The 21,852-nt window shown below is 41.4% G+C and overlaps 1 protein-coding gene across 1 annotated transcript in view; it reads left to right on the top strand.

The window, feature by feature from the left end:
- Positions 1-6,243: 6,243 nt before the first annotated feature.
- LOC146977499 (transmembrane protein 132D) overlaps positions 6,244-21,852 on the top strand; it is a 29,025-nt gene continuing 13,416 nt past the window's right edge. Inside the window, exons 1-4 of the mRNA XM_085793800.1 lie at positions 6,244-6,667; positions 9,909-10,836; positions 16,140-16,286; positions 20,571-20,742. Coding sequence (XP_085649926.1) covers positions 6,598-6,667; positions 9,909-10,836; positions 16,140-16,286; positions 20,571-20,742 — 1,317 coding nt within the window. The 5' untranslated portion in view covers positions 6,244-6,597. The remainder of the gene's footprint in view (positions 6,668-9,908; positions 10,837-16,139; positions 16,287-20,570; positions 20,743-21,852) is intronic.

The raw sequence follows: 21,852 nt of genomic DNA on the forward strand, positions 1-21,852 counted from the left end.
CATTGTTTGTAATGGGCTCAGTCTCTTCCACCTCTGTGAGGTTGTCTTGTAATCCTATGTGATGCAGAGTAAAATTACAGTAATGTACAGTACATGTAGGCTACTGCATCAACCATTATTACTGTAGTGTATAATACTGTAAAAGTGCTTCCTACTTGTAAAATACTGTAGTACAGTACCGTACTGTAAAGATGGGAAATCTTTACTGTGGTTGCTGTAATACATTACAACACAGTAAATCTGTTCTCTAGTGAAGCTGTAAGTCTAAATGTAAATGTAAAAAAGTTCTTGTCCCACTGTATCTTACAGTAATGCCTGACACAATGACAGCAGTGCAGATTGTTTAGTGCTGAATTACTGTCCAATACCATACATACCTGTTGTTCCTTACTCTAAATGTTTGAATAATTGAATTCACAGTGCTTCTCCCAAAATTTAAAACTAGTTTGACAGATTTTGAAAACTAGTTCAAGAATTTTGTATGTAATGACTCAAGCAATGAAATGAGGACTATTAGTTCTATAGGGAAAGACCATTCAGCGTTCAAAAGTATAGTTCATTTTGACTGACATGACATAAACAAACGATAATGTTGTAAAACAGCAGAGAATTGTATGAGAGCAACTGATACATGTCCAAAAGCATTTGCAATTTGTTCAGAGGAAGGAGAAACTGCTACTATGATGTGGACAAATGACTACATGTTGTGGAGGTTGAACTAATAGTTATGAGAACTTTCATTCTGATCTGAGAATAGCACCAAAGCGACTGAGAAAAACTGTAATAATGAGGGAAATCACGTATGCACTACTAGTGTAAGCCTCGGAAATATATTTAAGTGTCTGATTTAAAAGAAAAAATGTGTTGATGTCACAGTTACCACAAATTTCACATCACAAAAACTCCACAGGGCTGAACTTGGAGAAAAAAAAAGTCCCTACATTTCTTCTTCCTCCCTCTCATCCTTCTCCTCCTGCTTCTTCTTCACACCCTCCTCTATATGCATATTTGTTTTTACCATTTGCTTAATTTTAATGTTGATTTAAGCAGGGAATGAACCTCAGAGACTCAGAGCGGGCCACAGTGAAAATAAGAAAACACTGCAGTCTTTCAGCTGGGTGAAGCTCAAACACCCATTCTGTTCTCAGAGAGGTAAGAACGAGGAGATTGCATTTGTAAATCAATGAATCTTTGTTTTCTTGCCTCTAATACATTTGCACGATCCTCTCCTCTCCTCTCCTCTCCTCTCCTGTCCTTCCTCTCCTCTCACCCTCCCTCCCTTCCTTGTCCCCCCCTTCCCCCCCACTCCTTCTCTTCAGCTGGCTCCTGCCCTTATTTTCCCCTCACTATCCAACAGATCTATATTGAGCTGTAAGTCTCTGGGGTTCCCGAGGGCCAGAGGATGTTTAAAATTCTCGCCAGTTGTAACCTCTCTATCTTGCTTTTCGTCCCGTCTGCCACGCCACCAGAGGGGGGCATGAGGAGACATCCATCTTCTCCTGGCCTTTCTGAATATTTCACAAAACCTCGGAGTGCCAGTTAAACACTCAACATCTATTTGACCCCCCTACCCCGAAATCACAGCAGGGGATCTCCTAGGTAAAATATTTTAATTCGACTTTGATATACAGCGGGAGATTTCGTTTGAAGTCTCGGAGCTTGAACAATTTAGAAAACATCACAAAGTCTATAGAGAGGATGTGTGGTAAAGAGGCTGTGTATGGTATTCTATTGCTTATGATAACTGGACTCTTTATGCTTCTCTGGATACCGACAGGGCTGCGTTAACCAGCCCCAGGGCCTCGGGGGGGCCCCGGAGCCTCCTTTTCTTCCACTTTGTGTCGGTCTGCACTGAGAATGATTTTTCTTACCTGTAACCATATTTTACACAGCAGGAATGGCAGCTTTATAACAGCACGTCTTCCCTAGATGGCTCACATCAACTAGTGCTGCTGCCAGGATAATCTTGTGCATTAGATCATGGTAATGTGATTGAACACACAGTAATGGAGTTTCTAAAAGACATGGACATGTCTCGTTCATAGCAGGTGGTAGATTTAGGCACATGCAATTAATATAATTTCACAATTTAACACTTAACATATGAAACTGTAATTATCACATGATGAATTCTCGTGCAGACACACATGTTCATTAGAAAAATGACATAATAGAAACATTAACATTTTAAGTCAGTCCCTCAAAAGACAGAGCCTGGGGTGAAAATGGAAGAACTGCCTTAAGACCTCCATCATTTCACTTAATATTGCGATGTGTATTTGCAATTAATGAAATTACCACAAACTAATTGCCATGCAGTGAACCTGCAGCCTTTATGCCCCCTTGAGGGTAGGAGGCCCTGGGGCAGTTGCCAGTTTTTACTGCTCGGTAATCCAGCTTTGCATACATAAATACAAATATTTTCTTTTCAGACGTCTATGAAAACAGCAGCAATAAAATATAACCTGATTCTTTGATATGACCTGGAGTTGAGTAGAGTAGAAGAAGAAACAAGTTGGATCACATTGAAAAGTTTACCTGCGTCCATCCATCCACACCAACATTAATTTGTTTCCCAACAGGCAGTTGGAGGCGAACCTCTTAGCTGTCCATCACAGTGGTGTGAGGGTGGACTGTTTGGTGGAGAGATACACCACCTGGCTCCGATGCTCTTTCGAGGCATCCTGCAGAGGTGGAAAACTAAAGTTTACGACGGCCAAGCTCCACAATGAGCCATCATTCGTCATCAGCTGGAGGATGCCGGCTGATGTCAGCGAAGGGAAGCAGCTCAGGGCGCCGGCCTCGCCTCGGTGATTCATCTTCAGCTCTGACCACTTGGAGTGGGAGACGTCTACGGGGCACGGCTCGGCTGGAGAGCCCTCAGAGCTCTAGCACCATGAGTGTTGAGAGGACGAGCTGCCTGACTGGCTGACTGCCTCCTAGCTGGTCATGGTGCTAAGTGTTATTACACAGGTGAGATGAACCAGCAGCTTCATGTTCAGAGAAAGGACTTCAGCCTTTGAGATCAGGATAGGGAACAAAATGGCTGTTTGCATACAGATGCCTTTATAAACACTTTGTCTTGACTCTTCTTGTGCCGCTTTCATTGTCATTATCATCCATTCCATCCATGTGATCGTCAGTGTCGCATCAGCACCATGAACCTGTGCTGAGTTGACCTGACCCCTGTTTGATGGATTGATGAGAGTTAATTTTATAACCATTTGGCTGATGGGGAGTAATAAGAGGTTTTGAGGAATTATTAAGATGGAGCATTTCTATGGTTGAGTATCCATCACTGAGCTGGATTGCTGTCTGTAAAGGTTAATAGATCCACTAATCATGTGATGACCCCGGTCTGCACTGAGCAGTCACAGGCTGGTTATAGTTCATCTGGATGTCAGCGTCCAGGTGAAAGGTTCCTCAGCCGATCCTGATACAACCTGTCCTGGCTTTTTTGCACACAGTGATGAGTGTGTATACAGTATATCTATAATATGGCATATTTAATGTATCCTGTAAAAAGCAGCTTTTTTCGTTTCAAATCAAATCTATGGTGGCCCTGAGAGCTCAACGTACTAAAACACAAACCTGCTACAAATTCAGGAAACAACTTCACCAATTTGACACATGCAAGAAAAATTGACAACGCAAGTTCAGTGTTTCTGACACAAAGACACAAAGAAGTGACAGACTGTTGGGCTTTTGTTCAGTGCTTCTTGACAGCTACCCATTAGTGATGTTTGAAAATAGGGTGAGTTTGTTTGGTTTATTATAATTGATTGAGATATTATTCCAAACATGCAGTGCTAGTGTAGCTGTAGTCTTCGTCCTGGAAACATGTCAAATTGATGAAGTTGTTTTTCTGAATTTGTAGTGCCACCAGCGCTGTGCAAACCACAGATTATTATTAGTAGGCTATATCATAGTATTGAAGAGCACTTTTTAAAAAAAATAACAGCTGACCAGGGCTGTGTTGTACAGCTTTAAGATTTATTGTGTATAAATCCTTTGTAGTTTTCAATTTCTGTATTGAATTATCCATGTTATCATGTTTTGAGGCCAAAACGCTGTTCAGCAGACTAGGAGCAAGTATTGTTCAGATTATTCCGTTCTTTGGGTCATGTTAGGTTATGAGTCTCAGTCTGTTTGAGACTCAAGAGTTCACGTAACACTATAAACATAAAGTACTGCTGAGGCAGATATTATATCAAAAACTATTGGACACATTAAAACCTTAATCTGATGGTGGAGCTAAAACAAATCACCACAACACAACAATCTGAACCAAGGTTCATGGCACTGAAAAACAACACTTTCAGCCTCGTGGTAGCACTGAGGGTAAAGTCATCGGGTTCATCCTCTCAGGACTGAGAATGTTTGTGCAAAATATTAATTGAAACCCGTCCAACGGTTGTTGAGATATTTCAATCAAACTTCTCCTGTATCCCTGACCGAGCTGGCTCTGACCTAGACGCACTGAGGAAATTTCCTTTCCTGTTTATCTGTTGTTCAGCTCAGTCAGGCACAGCTTCCTATTTAAAAAAGAAAATGAATAAATAATTACAGGGATTTGGGTCTTGACCCAGCTTCCTCCACATCAAATGACCTCCAAAAATCTTTGAGCCACCTGGCTGCAGCTCTGTATTGAGTATCGGAGTCACCCACAGTGCACCCGACCACCTCTGTCATCTGTAACAGCACCAACAGCATGCTGCATTTATGGAACAACAACAACAGAGATCTGGAGACGTTCCCAGACTCAATAGTCGGTGGCTTCTGCCTCTGTCAGTTTTAATAATCATATCCAGCCAAAAACATAGACAAACTGCTTCATTTAAAGCTCAGTGACTTTAAAAGGCAATGCATGTCCCATCCCTGCACTGTAAACACCACAGCAAGGTGTTCAGTAAAAATCAAGCTCCTGTCCTGAATAATGCAGACTCCATTAATTCTTCAAAGTTTTATTGGCAGTTTGAGACCCCCAAAAGTCTCTATAAGGCACGTATTTATTTCAATCAGCCTCTGCTGTCAGGAGAGATGTTTATTCGCTAATGAAGTCTGCATGAATAATGCTGCCATCCTGCTCATTCCACCTTGTATTAAAACAGGAAACGAGGCGGCAGGCGCTGTGGTTTGGATGGCAGACGTCTTCTGTCACATTTGTTGGAGAGTATAGGTATTTAGTGCGGTGTGGGAGAGAGGGGACAAGCCCGGCCACACTCATTAAAGCCACTGTACTGCAAATCTGATGTCAGCACTTAGTCACATGTCTCAAGAGTCTCCCGAGCCACAGTGGATGGATGCCACAGTGCTTAAACTGCATCACCCCCTCAGCTCGCTCTCAGTCACAAAGCTGCTCATATTATAGTCTCCCTGGTTGTAGGGCACACTGCAAACAAGACAGCATGTTATTTCAGTTATGGCTTTGAACTCTCACTGATGCTCTGTGTTCCTCATTATAATAAGTGTATAGAATTTTTGTCAAGGCAGACAAAATGATGCACATAAAAAAAAAAGAGAAAAGGCATTGGAAATTAAATGTGGCCTGCAGCTGCACAGAAAGAAGTACATTTTTAATTAACCTCATATACAAATACTGCATTGACACAAATTGTAAATAATTACATCCACATCATGCTGTCCATCAGGAGCCATACAAGATTAAAATAAAGGAATCTGCACCCATGTTTGTTGCCAAATGTATGGCGGTGCTGTGGTGCCACAGGGCTTTAGCTATAGTATATCCAGTATCCATCTGCTCCATCATACACACCAAGTATGATCTCATGTGATTCTATGGACTGGGAGTATGCAGCTGACAGCTGGCCAGACCCACACTAAACTTTTATCATCAAATAGTTTCTGTAGTAATCACAAAGCTGATACAAAGGCCTCCTTTAGGAATAACTTTAGATACAATAAGAAACTAATACAATGAAAATCACATATATAGATGAAGAGATAATGTTTTAATCAATTGGAACTACTATCTAAACTACTATTTTTCATATTTACAGCAAATCTAGCACTTATAATCATCATGGTGCCTCCAGCCCATAGTATAATTTCGCCCTTTGGCCTAGAATCATATAGTTAATTTGTTAAATCAACATTAAAATGACTCGTGGAGACTCCACTGATCCTCTTGACCTCATGTGCATTTAATTTGCGCACAGCTCTTCCCCTACCGGCGATTACCCACGTGGTCCTCGTTAATCTGACAGACGGCACATGTTTACTGATTTCTAGCATGGGAATAGTTGAGCCTGTTGCTGTCCCACCGTGTCAGCCGGAGCCGAGGTACCGGAGGAAAACATCCCTCTCATCAGTGGGAGAAACACAAGCCAGGACAAGAGAAGAGAAGAGAAGGCTCTAGTGTGGATGATTTTTAATTATTATTATTATTTTGCTATTGCTCGTGCTTGATCCTTTAACAGTCAGAGGGAGTAACTTCATCGGACATCAGACAATGTAATGATTTGTTTCCAGCGGTTTCCTCCAGCCGAGTTGAGAAAGTCACCAAAGCTTAGCCTGGTGCGCCCTCGGAGCGCGCAGCAGAGTGACTGACTGACCACAACCTCCAACTTTGCTGAAATGAAGCTCAACTCTCATCTTCGTTTGCGGCTCCTTGTTGTCGCGGTGGCTGTTCTCACAGCTGTTAAAGGTGAGATTTGTGTCTGCTCCTCAGTTCGTGCTAAATAGCTTCTGCTGGTCTGAATCGCCTCATTTGTGTTGGAGCACACCCAAAGAACGTGCCAATTGTGAACGCCTCACATATATGAAGATAATTGCACTGGACTGGGTGTAGCTCAGAGGCTTCAGCTGTGTTTACAAGGCAACGTTAATCGAGATGAAATTTGTACATATGCTCTTGTATTTGCTTTGATGATCTAAACATATTCTGGATATGTCAGATTTGCATTATTGAAGTTGTGGTTTTGGCTTGATATCAAATGTGCACAAGATGGTGTAGCAGGCTGCTGTTTGACTTCAGGCTACAAGTAGCACAAATTTTAAGGAGGCCCTTTAAAAGATTATGTGGTTGGGTAAATTAAGTAGTGTTTGAGAAGTGAGCTTTAAAAATAGAAACAGCTCAGAAAAATGTTCAAACTGGGAAAATGAAATTCATTGCATGATGTGTTCAGGTAATATACGACTGTTATTTCTTATTTTTCTGGGTTTTTCTGGTTACCACCCAGGGCATCGGTCCATTTCATTGTCCCTCTGTGTAAATGAAAGTGGCGCCATACTTTCCACTGTGCATCTGTGGGAATAAAGAGGCCTGAAGCTGAGGTTGCACAGCTGTTTCCCTGGTTGTTTAAAGATAACCTGCACTGGAAGCTGTCTGTCTCTCTATGATACCGATGTCATGCGAAAGACTACTTTCTGAGATTGCCTGGGTTTATGTACAGTATCTGCTCATGATATCTGCATGTGCATTTCCCACCATACAGTACACATGTGGGACTGTCGTCTTCCTGCCACTGGAGGACTCAGCTGTGCAGCTGTGTCCTTAATGCGTGTCTAAGTGATAGGGTTCAGCCTTTGATATCTTCTCTGCTTGGGAGCCATGAATATGCATGGCAGCCTTATCTTCCAGTCCAGTCGCAAATGTACCGCCTGTTGTGTCAGTGAGGCTTTTTGAGGTTGAACTAACATTTACAATAGTAGTCAAAGTATCTCAGATTCACATTTTTCTTGTAGTATTTCAGGTCAGGAAATTAATATGTAAACAATTTCACTGATATTTAATTCATTTTTCGCAGCCTGGTGTTTACGAGCAACATGTGAATGTGATCACATTCTCACTATGAATCATGTCCTTTCCCAGATGCTTTATGATCACACATGATGCCGACTTGTTTTGAACCAGACAGAATGATATTTCCCACTTTATGTCCTTTTCAGTCCGTTAATTGCTTTGACCTGCAGGAAACTGCCATGTTATGTGGGGCCATTTAGTACAAGGGTATATTTTAAGATGGATTTACAACCTTGAGAGAGAGCTCAGGTCGGCCTATTCCAGCACTCAGCTCTTTCCTACAGGAAAAAAGTCCTAAAAAAACCTAGAAAAGGTTCTCTTCCTCACATCTCTCATCCTCTGGAGCAGAACATAGATCACAGAAAACACCAAACTTGACATTTCCTAGATGTTTTGACTTTATATACAGTACGTATATTTATTTTATTTTATTTTAATCTTTATTTATCATATTCAAATCAAATAATTGTTTAATAATCTCAGATATGAATCAGCATAGAAATCTAACTAGTTCTAATATAATAAAAACACCCATGGGACAGAAACGATTTTAATATAAGAAAATAGAAAGTGAAGAACCTCTGGTTTGCTTTAAATCTGCAGAAATCATGGAGATATGATGTGCAGTGCACCAGCCAGTATCAAAATTGGCCCTTAATGCGAAACTCCTTACCACATCATTGTGATCTGTAGAATATATAACACAGCTTCCTGTGTGCTTTTCTGAATACTACATTTTTAATATTAACTCTGACATCTGTATTTTTTTTTTTCACGCAGACTTTCCTTTCCCTTCAGAAAGATAATTGATTTACATATAGATGTTTTCATGAAATATGGTTTGAAAATCAGAAAAAAGAATGATACATAACTCACTCACTGCATTTGCTTTTAGATAAGTTATTTTTGCAAGGAGATGGGGAAGTCAAATAACAAACATTAATTCCAGAGCGCTTCAACATGGAGGATGGCAAAGCACCAAGTGTCTTTGGCAGAACGAAGTGGGAGCCGTCACACACAGCTTTCTGGAAGTTTCAAGAGCCTTTTTAACACCCAGATGTCGTTCTTTTTTTCTGCATTGCGCACAAGTGGTATCATGTAGAGAGGAGGAAGCCTAATTTGTGTCAGTGGACAAGTGTAATTTTGACTTTTTGAGCACAGGAATCAGCGTGATAGTTTACATAATCTACTGTTTTATTTCCAGGAAAGGAAACTATAATGACAAATAAAACGAGTTCAATTCTCTGATAAAGAGTCATTTAGAGTTTCATTTGGCTGAGCATTTCATCTGCAACCTGTAAACAATAATACCACTTATTGCGACCATCTGGTTACTTTGCACAGGCTAGAGATAGAAATTACAACACATGTTTTTTGTTGTTGTTGTTTTCTCCAGCTACAATTGAGTCCCATCATTAGACTGTTAAATGCAGTGGTTTGCTGAGGACAAATCAGCCCCTTCACCTTTGAAGGACAGGGATAGCCAGTGTTTACAGTTGCTTGCAGTGCCCAAAATACGCTGAGTATACATAACTATGAAAAAAAAGTTCATCATTACACAGCAGTTTTGATGATCCTAAAAGTTAATGTTCGTAATTATGCAGTAATTGCTTTTTAAGTTACTTTTCCGCAGATGTCTGATGTGTAAAAAGTTCATCAAATCCAGCACCGTGCAGCACAGCTTTACGAGACGGGATTACAGTCGCCTCCATCTCATTCAATTTTCTGTTCCAGCCTGTTCAGACGTGCCTAACACCAAACACTCCTCACGTTCCTCCACAGTAAACATGTTCTCTGTTTTTATTTGCTTTATCCTCTTTTTTCAATACAGGAACAACATAAGGGGATGGGTCAAATTTGATGCATCATGCATCGTGTCATTGCCTTTACCCTGATTCTCATCACCCTTGGTTCCTTAAGATGACCCTTTTGGTGACAACTCACCCCTCCGTCCTCCATCCTCACCTGTATTTCTCCAGCTGTGATACCTTTTTTAACCTATCATCCTCCTGTCATCCCCACAAAATGTTTGCAATTGCAGTCACAAAATGATTTTGTAAGTGACACATATTCCAGATTTGACACCTAAAAGTAAAATGAAGTCACTGCTCTAACCTCTCTTTGTAAATTATCTCCCTCCCAGTGGCCGAGAGTCAGAAGGTTCCTGAAGATCTTGGGATGTCCTTCACACCACCGCCAGTTTATCCCACTGTGAACTTTCGGGTCCTGAATGTGGACCATGTGATTTTGAGGCAGGACAGCCCAGAGCAATCAGGCAACTCCAGCCTGAAGGCTCAGACTCAGACCTTTCTCATCACTGAAGAAGGCACTGGGATGGCCCAGTCTGCTGTCAACGCTTCATATGGCCCCCTGAGAGTAGACGCCCCGATTCCTCCAGACCTGCTCCTCAGCGGACGCAGGATCCTGCCAGTCATCTTGGGCCGCCAGGTTCGTTCCTCATCTCCCGTTGTTAAGATCCTCTTCCACATGCCCACGGAAAGCAACATCACTGTTGGACAGGAACGGATGGATTCTGGAGAAGATAACGCGAAGAAAAGTGGTGGAGGCAAAGCAAAGGATGGAGCTCACTGTGTGACGGCTTATGCATTCTGGGAGACGAGGGAAGTACGTGGAGCTTGCCTGGTGTCTCCAGGTGGATACTGCGTGGCACAGCTGAAGCCAGAACCGGTCTGGTTCAGCTCCGCCAGCCGATCAGGAAGCTCTAGCAGCGAGGCTGGAAAAACCGAAGGAATTAAGGGGCTTCAGGGAAACTTTGTGGAGGTCTACTTCCAGAGTCGTAGGGACCAGACGGGCCAGTGCACCCCGCAGGATAGCCTGCAACGTGTTGGAGTGGGCAGAGGAAGGGATTCTGGTGGATCAGGGACACCCATGAGGAGGATAGGAAGTGTTAATCTGCTCAGAACTCCACCAGGAAACCCCACCTTCCTTCGGCTGAGGCTGGGAGGCTCTGTGGTGATCCAAACATCTTCCAAGCCCCTGAAGACCACAGATGTGTCAACTTTTTACATTTTCCTAGCCAGCACATCTACTCTGGAAAGTTTCACACTCAGGTGAGAGATCCTCCCTATTTTTGTAATAGATTACTCAATGTGGTATGGTTTGCTTCTGTTAGCCTCAGTCTGAGCTGGGCTTCCTGTTTCACCTAGTTTCCAGTCTGTAGGGAGCGTTTGATACATGCAGCGAATAAAAAATGCACCTTCCAAGGCCCTGTTCATTACTCTGTAGGAAATTTAATATATTTTTCTTGAGCTGAGCACCTGTTTTACACTGACCCATCCTCTCACATTAAATTATACCCTGGCCTCTGATAGTGAGGGTACATTGCTGAGCTGCTATGAGGTCTTTCGGGGCAACACCAAGCCAAGCCTCTGGTTATTTGAGTCGAGTCCAAGCCAAATCTCAAATCTGTCAGTGCAGATCTGAAGTCAAGCCTTAAGTTCTTCAGGGAAAGCCAAGTCACAGTACTCTATGAGCAAGTTGAGATCCCCATCCTCCATGCTTACAATTAAGCCGAGCATTTATACTCTTCTTTGAAAAGCTTGCGTTGATTTTACATGTATGTGTTGTTCTGTAGAGGTTGGTCTGACTTTAAGAACATATTTTATTGGCTGTTTTGCATGCACTGAAAAGATGTTGTTGCCTGATTTGGGTATCTATTTGGGTATCTTGTAAACCTGTCTCTGCCCTTTTAGTTAGAGATTAACGAATATTACACTTAAGTAGTTTAAACACATGCTGTAGCAAGTATACTAACATTGCACTGTGGCCCTTCAGATGGTGTTTAGTAAAAAAAAAAAAAAGAAATCACTTTAATAAAACATTAGAATTATTCAGCTATGTTGCTGAGTTTGCAGAGACGAGAGTTAAGGTGGAGACACATAAAAATTAATTATCACTGAAACGTGTGAAGCAGAAAAAGAGACTGAGACCCAGTTGAATCATCATGATGTACAGTATATTTGAGCATCTTCATGAGGGATAAGCTCCATGCATTTAAATGGTTACTTAAGGCACTTGAATACTGATATGGCTCACCATCAAGGCCACACCGCAAAATGCTTGAGCACCAACATGACTGGTGTTATCTGCCACTTTCTCTGGCTTCATAAATTACTGACATGTTATATCCTGTCTGCTCAACTTCTCAGTTAGTGGGGGAGTTATGGAGAGCACTCTTCCATAAACAGGGAAATAATTGGGAAATGATTCACCAGTTTTCATATCTCAACATCCCACTAACATTTCAACAAGGTTCTCTGGGTATTTGACTTCATAAATAATGCATCTATTTATTGGAGCAGGAAACAAATAAGTATCATCCCCCCGACTCCTTTGGAGAAAAGTGAACTTAATAAAAAAAAAGCAGCCCTGTCACATTGAAACACATGGCTCAGTCTGCTGTGAACATTTCTACTTGCTGCCTTTTGATGCACATCACTGAGTGGAGCGAAATTGTTTTTATCAGCATGTTTCAGATCAGTAAAGTGTAAAGCCACTGCAGTGAGGTTTCCGTTTCTAGTCTTTACTCAGCTTAATGGTTTTGTTTGAAACGCAAGACAAATTTCTCTCTAATCCCATGATTTAGTGATATCATGCTGCAGACGTACCAGTCGCTCGGTAATCTGCAGCGGGATGCAGGCAAATGGAGAGAAATGTTAAGATATGTGTATTAATCCATAGGACACGCAGTTAAACCTGTGGCTGTGTGTCCGGTCAATCCCAGTGCTCCTCACAAATATCACAAACAGTGCACACACACACACACACACACATACACACACAAACACACAGACCCAGTGACCTGAATGGAGCTCTGCTAGCATTGTTGAAATTACGTGAATACAAATCGGTAGAGAGACGCTGACCCTTTAACATCTGCTGTTGTTTTGACTATTTGGGAGGATTTACAGCCTCTTCACCTGATATTCCGCAAACCTGGGCTCACTGACCGTAGCGTAGACGTTCACCCCAGTCAGGTCAGTGATTTCAGTCTGTGTATTCCTGACCCACTGCCACATCCAGAATGAGATTGGACAAGAAGTGGGGACTGAGTCCAGCACTTAAGTCCAAGTTGAAGGCTAGCTCTGAGGAGCTTGGCAAAGTGATTGATTCCTCCTTGGAGAAATCCCTGCTCTACTTCACTCTTTGGCCCAAGATTGAGTCCACTCCAGCAGGGTTAGGCCAGATAATCTGTGGCCCTGATTGAAAATGAATCAGGAGGGTTAACCCTTTGGGGTAGAGATGATCAGGGCTGGCTGCCAGGATTAACAATGTACATCTGTGTGCGTGTGTGTGGTGCATGTGCATGTTTTGCAAGGCCAATATACCCACCTGTTAAGGACACAGGCAGTGCATAAACCCACTGTTCTCACATGCATCATATCAAACTGAATAATAAATATTTTTGCCATCTCGCAAATATGTAGATACAGTATAACAGAAAAAGAGACAAACTATATATTTCTCTACATTAGACTTTCACATTGAATAATGAAAATAAACCATGCTGAAGTGTCAGCAGGATGTTTAGATTCAATATGAGGGACACATAAAGTGCTCTCCGATAACAAATAACCAGAGAAAAAACCTTTCACTTCTGCATGAATGGCTAATGGAATTAACAGGCAAACAACAGAGTTGGGAGCTTTCCAGCTTTCACAGTTTTAAACTAAAGAGATTGAACGAGCTTGGTAAAATAGTACTGAAGGGTTTATGGGTCGATATCCATTCTGTCCCCCACCTGTGGTCATGAACTCCAGGCAGTGACTGACAAAGACAAAGAGTGAGTAGAGAAGTGCCCGAAATGAGGTTTCTCCACAGGGAGGCTTGTGTGTGCTTCTGGGTGAGAAAGCCAGTGATCCGGGACAGGAAGATCCTGGCATTGAGTTAAAGCCCCTTCACACACAACAGGAGCTGGCTGAAGTGGTTTGCACCCATGGGAGGGGGCTGGTCATCAGGTGCTGTTGTGACCGTGACTCAGAGCTCAACTGGCAGTGACACGATACTTTGATCAGAGAAAAAAAACTTGTTATCACCTGTTCTGTATTGTTTTTTTTAGGGCGCAAATCACAAATTATAAAAAAAAATAAAACTGAGTTCATTTTTGGTTTATTATCATGATTCCTTTTTTCCCCCCCAGAGGTTTCTTTATCCAGCATTTTCTCAATTGTCAGTTTGCCAACTTGCTTCAAAGACCAGTTGCACTTTGCATGTGTGTGTTTCTATCCTAAGCTACTTTTGGGGACTAATGCTTGACTAAAGACCAGTTAAATGGGCTCAGCTTGTCCAAATGGGGACTGCAGCTGTGCCTCAGACTGAGGAAAAAAAAATCTGATTTCTTCCTGTCAGTGGTAAAGATCAAGGAAAAGGTTTTGTTTGGTTAGCAAATGGTTGTGGTTAGTCTCCAAGAAATGCATGCAAGTCTATGTAATGTCCCCAGAAGTGACCTATGACTACAAAAACATTATTTTCCTGACAAAATGAGGACACTGGTCCTTTCTTTCTGACACGCCCTCAAATGCCTGTTTGACAGTTATGACTGAGGTTACTGGTGGTTAGGGTTATGAGAAGGGTCTTGGAAATGCATTATATTACGAGTGTCCTCACAAAGATAGAATTACAAGTGTGTGTATGTGTGTGTCTAGAAGCGTGCATGTTTGCTCATGCATGCTGTATTGTGTCCATCAAACAACTCTGACCTTGACCTCAGTCTCAATGGTTATTGATTAGTCTGGTTGCTCTTTGATCACAAATCAGTATTTGCGAGCATGTGTATTTAGACTCGTGTGTGTGTTCTGAGCATGGATATGCATACTGACCCTTATTCTAGTATAAATAGATTTTGTTTGCAAGTGTCTTTCCATCTGTCAGAGTTAATGTTCTTCAGCTGTTTGTAGACAAACAACAGGTTGTTATAACAGGAAATGAGATGCCTCTCTGTAAAATAACCAGACAGCCATGCAATACAAAATTATAATATGGTAATTATGATATATATAATATTCCCAAGTGTTCAGTTTTTAGCTAAGCGGTAGGCTGTATAGATTTAATCTCTCACTATCAGACCATGCGGGGGATGGGCTGGTGTCACAGCGAGAAAGTAGCGTAGAAAAGTTGTTCTAATAAATCCAAAGTTTGTGTGTGAACCGGCTGATGGCAGGAACAATCTTTGTGGTAGACATAATGAAAGTGTGGGTCCGTCCTTCCTGGTATCTAGAGAGGAGACAGGTGACGGAGGTTTAATAGCATTGTGAATGTGTTTACCTCGACTTTCGTGGACAATAAGCATTCTTTCATGGCCGCCGTCTACTTTGTGTGAAGTGCATACTTCCAACACGTCACACTGCCTCTCGAGACTATTTCAGCGACATTAATTCAAAGGCATTCACAGTGCGCAACACCTTATTGAGGTGGAGGTTTTTCAAATTATTCTCAGCATAAATATCCTGCTGACAAATCTGCAGGTGCTGAGTGAAACTCTCCAGAAAGCAAAGGCTGAATTCTCCCTGGATGGTTTCCAACAACTTGTTGAATTTTTGCCATGAAAAAAAAAGAAAAAAAAAAAAAGAATTGGCCTGTTCCGAAACACATGAGCCTCCCACCCTGTAGCTAGGTGTCTGTGTGAGTGCAGATTTGGGAATCGGAGCATTTTAAAATGTGGTTTTATTTTTTAACACTCCTATAACAGCTGCATGACCACATCCAAGGATATTTGATGTGACATCATTATCATTATCAGAGGGCTGTCTGCTTAAAAAAAAACAAAAACAAAGCTCTTGGTGATTATTGGACCACCGGGACTGTCTGGTCTATTCACATCATTCATAATAAGCGTTTTGTCTCTCGCAGCAGACTGATGTGTGTGTCTGAATCAGACATCTGATTAACTGATTCCCAGTTCTCCCTAGGGCTAATGGGAAATAAATACCCCCTCTAATTCTCAGTCAGCCGGCAGCCTGTGCCACATTAGTCTGTCAGCGACTCACCTTGTTTGGCACAATATAAAAGGCAAATTAGGCAAAAACAACATACATACAAAACATTTAACATGCATACACAGAAGCATAACGCATTCTTTTGCAATCAAATGCATGTTGCAGACACTGTGCAGCAAGCATGCAGCAGATACTGTACAAAGTGATGGCTAACAAAGCAGACATATCTGTTCAGTGGACTATACTGTATTGTACAGTGTTGGTGTCATTTGGTTGATGATAATGCATTGTTAATGTATGATGCTTCATTTAGTCTTGCATGAAACCTGAGTTAATGAGATTCCCACTAATAGTCATGATTAAAATGTATGCTCTACTTTGTACTAACTGGATTGTGTATGTGTGCGTATGTGCTGCAGGGCGTCAGTTAAAGCCGGTCTGTCGTTCAGTGCGGCGCGGCCCAGTGACTCAGCGCTGTGGGACATCCTGGTGGAGCCCGGCAGAGGAGCGTCCCCCAACACGGTCTCCGTCCTCTGCCACAGGAAGGTCACCGTCACCGCAAAGAGGTCAGTACAAACTCATGTTCAGTGTATAGCTGCACCATTATGTTTCTTTTCACCAGGCCCTTCCGAAACTTCTTTCCCTTAGTTTAGAAAACAAAAAGTCAATTTCAGTCTTTTATCATGTCTCATTGCCTTTGTTTTGTGAGATTTCAATAATCCCTGCTGCGTAGATGCAGGAATTTGATCAGTTTTCATGAAAAAACACCCCCAATGTTACCTTTTCTCTACATTCTCTTCACAGAGCAGAGACAAATGGACAATGAATACATTCTTCTCCAGTAAAAACAATAATAATATATATTTTTGGCCTTGTTCTATTGTGTAAAATCAGCATTATAAGAAAATAGTTTTGTATTAGATATGTGCCTGCTGCTCTGCCTGCTGCAGATTTCATGCAGAAATGAAATGAGAGAAAAAAGAAAAGACTAGAGACTGACTGACCAGCTCTACACACAGCTGACGTCTAACAATGCTTTCTAAAGTCAGCATGGGGTCTGACTATTGCAGAATATTAAAGCTATAGTGCGTGATTTTTTCATGCCCATTAAAGCCATTACTAGATGAGATGACACAACACAGTTTAAGCCAATCAGCTCTGCAAATCTCTTGCAGTATTTTTCAGTATTTGTTGTTTTGAATTTTCCCGTCGACAGTCGACATTTTCGCAGTGGTGCACAGGAAATGGCGCGTTTTACCTCACAACAGGATGGGAGGGAGAGCAGGATCAGTGAGTCTGCTAGTATAGTAGAAACAAGCGCCCCAGACACGGCGGATTTTCCTACACAGGAAAAGCATGATCGTTATACAGTGACGAGAGGAGAAGACATTTACATTGGTGTTGTTGAAATCAGACTGAGGGCAGACACAGATGTTGCTTTTCTGCCAGTGCCAGCTCTGTATGAACTATCTCTTGGTGTGTAGTCCCTTGTGCCACACAGTACAGCACAATCTAATTGTTGATTGACACTGATTTGCGCTGTGCATTCTGTAACCTTTGGCAACCCTTGCCCGTGCAGTAAAACGGCTGTGAAGTAGCAACATGTGTCAGGAGCATTTCCTGCTGTAGATGTTTAAAAACAACACCTGCATTCATGTTTGTTTGTGTGACCGCAGACTATACAGCCAGACACGACTGGAAGCACCAGTGTAGAATTCCTCACAGGGTCGACAGAAGTTATGCACTATAAGATGATAACTGCAGCAATAAGAACATTGTAAAACCTCAAAGGGAGGAATAAATCCATATCATCATGTAACTATTTTAGTACAGTTTTTGTGTGTGCTGTTTTAATCCTCAATCCCTGGATTTGAAGTTATTTTGAGCCGTATGGCTGTGTTTAGTTTTCACTTGGATGCAGTGAAGCTGATAATTGGATACAGCAATGCTCAGAAATAGGAGATTGATAATTGGGGCCTCCTGTTTTCTCAGCTGGCTCGCAGTTCTAGACACATCAACGTAGTTTGATGTGATGCAGCTGAGCTCTTCTTCGTTGCATCTGTTCCCTCGACTTTCTGTAAAATGATGAATTGTTAATTTTCCTAAAGAGAATGAAAAGAAATCATAGCAAAACCAAAAACAAACATCCACACATAAGAAGCTGTCATAGTATGATGAAGTCGTCTCCTGCCCCTAAGATTGTTAGTGTTGCTCTTCAGATTCGCTAAACTTTACATATCAGCAGTAAATAAATCAAAGTGCTTCTGCTTTCTTTGACATAATCGTAAATGGATATGAAATTTTCATAGCAATTTCGCTGCCTGATACACACCAGTTGATTTCATCAGTCCTGGTGCTGTGGTGGCACACACCAGCAGCCACCTCTGCCCAGCAACCTCCCGCCCACACAGACAAACATACATACAGTACACACACACACACACACACACACACACACACCACCCATCGTCCGTCCGACCCACTTATCCGTAATCATCCATAATCACGGCTACGTTATCCAGGCTTAAGCGCTTGCACGTTCAGAAGAGGAGATTAGGAAGGAGAGATATTCCAAGTTGTGTCCCTTGTACTGAGCTCCCACCAGGACACACACTCACATGCAACACATAAGCACACGCACGCACACACACAAACACACACACACACACACAGATTCTTCTACCACTGTGCTTTGAAGTGATGATATGTCCAGGGGTTTAAAGTCTCCCCTAATACAGTAGACGGATTTCCAGGAAACAGGGGCATTAACCCCTTCTATGTTTCTCCGTCTCATCTCAAGTATACACACTGTTTCCAGTGTGTGGATCACTGTTCTCTCTTTAATACTGTCTGAGTCTTATTTAAGACAATACTGAAAGACAAGTCCAAGAAATTAAGTTTCACTTTCACAGAAACACAGATTTGACTTTAATTCCATATACAATATCTCAGTAGAATTACTTTCTTATGCTTTTGTCTAAATGTTAAGTACATTAGTAAACATGGGGTTCTTGAAGGAACAACTTTGCATCATGGGAAGTATGCTTAAACACTTTCTCGCTACAGGAGTATACAGTATTTGTAGCTACTGTGCATGTAGCTTAGTGTAACATTACTTTAGTGTAGTCTTCTTACTGGAAACAGTGGAAACAGCAGGTTTGGCCCTGTCAGCATTACCGGATCGCATCACAACAAAAATGTGTTTTTGCCAGACTAGCTGTTTTGTTCTGCTTCCTGATTTTACGCTTAGCTACATTAGCGAGTTGCTGCTGTTTTCCTTATATCCAGCAGAAAGACATGGCTGTGGTTTCAGTCTTGTCATGTGACAGTCATCTATTTTGTTGTTTGAGGAGAAATAATCTTTACCAGCTCCTCTGACAACCACGCTAACCCCTCATTGTATCTTTGTGGAACTTTGTATTGCCGGGCCTCTTTTAATGGCTTCATGTGGGTGAGGAGGATCTGAGCCTCAGAGAAGAGTTTTCATAAGCTAAGCCAAAAAACGTCTTGATTGGACTAGTCTTGAATTGTGAGTTTGCAATATTAATCAATCTATGCTACTTTCATCTTTAACCATATGAATACACACACTTGTAAGTGACCTACAGTGCCACCTCCTTTATGTTACTTTTTGTTCATTATCACAAAGAGTTCATTTTTGATAAAGCCAGGCTATTTAAAAATAATAATATTTCCTTTTCATATTTCCATACTTGTGTTTGTCCTTGCTGCTGCTGATTCCAACATGTGTGACCTTTTATTTAATAACATTTGTTGTGACCATGCAGAGGCTCATTGTTTTGCTTTATGCAAAGTTTTACTCCACTTCAAAGTGCCACAGCTCCATTCACATTCAGCTCTATTTTCCCTTTGATCTGTTCATACTGGCAGGTATGCCTACACACTCTCTCCAGCATCAAATAACATCAAATGGCATTTCTTTGACAATCCTTTGACCAGAATACTTGGCTGAAATCTCTGCCAGCTCGCTTAATCTTCCCTTCACACTCTCACCTTATTCTTCTGTTTGCTGATGGAAATGAGACCTCTTTTGTATTGCGTTTGCTTTCGCTTTAAACCCTGCCGTTTGTTTTGCATTAAAGTCGGGGCAGTTTTCTATCTTTCTCACTTTTATAGTCAGTGTATAAGTGTCTTTGCAAATACCTCAGCCCTTATGCATTGGTTGTACTGAACTGCTTCTGTTTCTTGACTCAAGACAGTTCTCTGTGGAAAATTTCAAATACATTTCCTGTGGTTTAATCACAAATATTCAGTGTGTTTCCATAAAAATTGTCTCCGGTTATCTAACTTGAAACAACTTTAGTGATTAATCTAATAATAACAAAGATTACTCTAAAGTGACTCCCTTGAATTGTGTTAACGATCTATAAGCTCACAGTTATTATTCTCCAACTGAATACTGCAGGTGAACATAAACAGCAGCTACTGTCAATCTCGACGTGTATGTGGGTGGACGTGAAGTGAATTATTAATTAACGCTATATTACTCTACACATTTAATACTTGATTCAAATTCCATTTAGTTCTGTCAATTTTATATACTATGCATGCGCAGAAAATCAGTATTGTATGTCAGTGAATGGTCAATCTAAAATATAATGTAGTTTTACTTTTAAAATGTAAATATTTGAATGCAACCTTATGCACTCAGCATATATGGTGGCTGTCAGCATATAAACTCTGCAGTCTCTCTCAGCCTCTTTTATACCCCTGCCACTGCCATTACCCCATAATAGCCACATTCTGGCCTTAGTGGCTCTTCAGCAAATGATACCAAGGCTTAACTTGTCTAAGCTTATTATGTTTATATATTTTTTATCTTCAAACAGGGGTCTTCTGGAGATTTTGCAGCTTGACTTTGTGCCGAAAGACGTTTCAGAACAGGTTGAGAGTCAGACAATCACTTGGCGTCTGGAGTTGCCAGGGAATATCAAGGATGTGGGCACGATGCGGATCTACACCACTCAGAAAGACTACGTGGGGCTGGCACCTCTGGTCATGGTGAGGACAATATGTGTGTTCATTCAAAACGATGGCATGTGTGCTGCATATGTCACTTATACTCACTTATATGAGTCATTGTTTTTGATTACCCATGTTATTTGCATTCATTTGTGCCTTATATAGTTGGTGTTTGTGTGTTCATCACTCAGATTTAGAAATACTGTCTCAGCTGTAGCATCCTTCATTGTCTAACTGATCCATTCTCTCTATTGTAGTGTTACTAATCCTTACATTTGTGGTCATGTGGTTTAGTCACAGGTAGAACATGAGGACAGGGCATGCAATGTCCTACTACCTCACTCAGCCTTAAGGAGGCTGGAATTCATTGCCTCCGTAAAAAGCAATTTTATACACTTAAACTTCCTGATGATTCCCCCGACGTACAAACTCGGCGAGATGGTATCATCTGGGAGGATGTATCATAAATATGCATTATGAATAGTGCAGTCCTGCTTGAGAAGAAAACAAAAAAAAATGTTGTAGCTATGTGCTGGTCTTAGCTGCACAGATGTTCCAGCCTTTGTTCTACCATCTGGTAGTGTTTGACGTTGGCCACCTTAAAGAAATGTCCACTCATTTGCGAGATTCTGGTTGCTTGTTAATTTGTGTTTTATATGATGTGTTCTGCTTTTCATTTCCTACAGGCAGAAGTCTTAGAAAGGAGTAAAATGAATGTCTAACTTTTACCACTAATCATTTTTTTTATTACCTTAAGTACAGCTCCATGTTTATCACAGGTCTGCACCATACTGTTTCACTAAGTTTCAAGTCACGTATGCCTGTTTGCAAAAGACACACTGTGATCACAGCATTATGTGTGAAGCATCAATATTATTCTTGATGCTGAGACTGATCCCCTGCTGCTGTGTGTACTTGTCTCGAAAACCTTTATATTTTGAAAACAACCACCAGAAATTAGGTAGATCTGTGTTTGTCTTTGACAGGAGGTTTATCTTCCGCTACAATAGTCAACATGAAGCAGACAAACACCGGAGAGCAAATATGTTTCATCTCAGTCACTTACAGGAGTCACATGGGGAAAAACAGTGAAGTGAAAAGACCTACTTCATAAGTCGGCTGTGCCACTTTTCCTTTGCACTGGAGCTT

Source organism: Trachurus japonicus, chromosome 12, assembly GCF_045865225.1.
Source record: "Trachurus japonicus isolate A0001 chromosome 12, Traja_1.0".
NCBI classification, from domain to species: domain Eukaryota; kingdom Metazoa; phylum Chordata; class Actinopteri; order Carangiformes; family Carangidae; genus Trachurus; species Trachurus japonicus.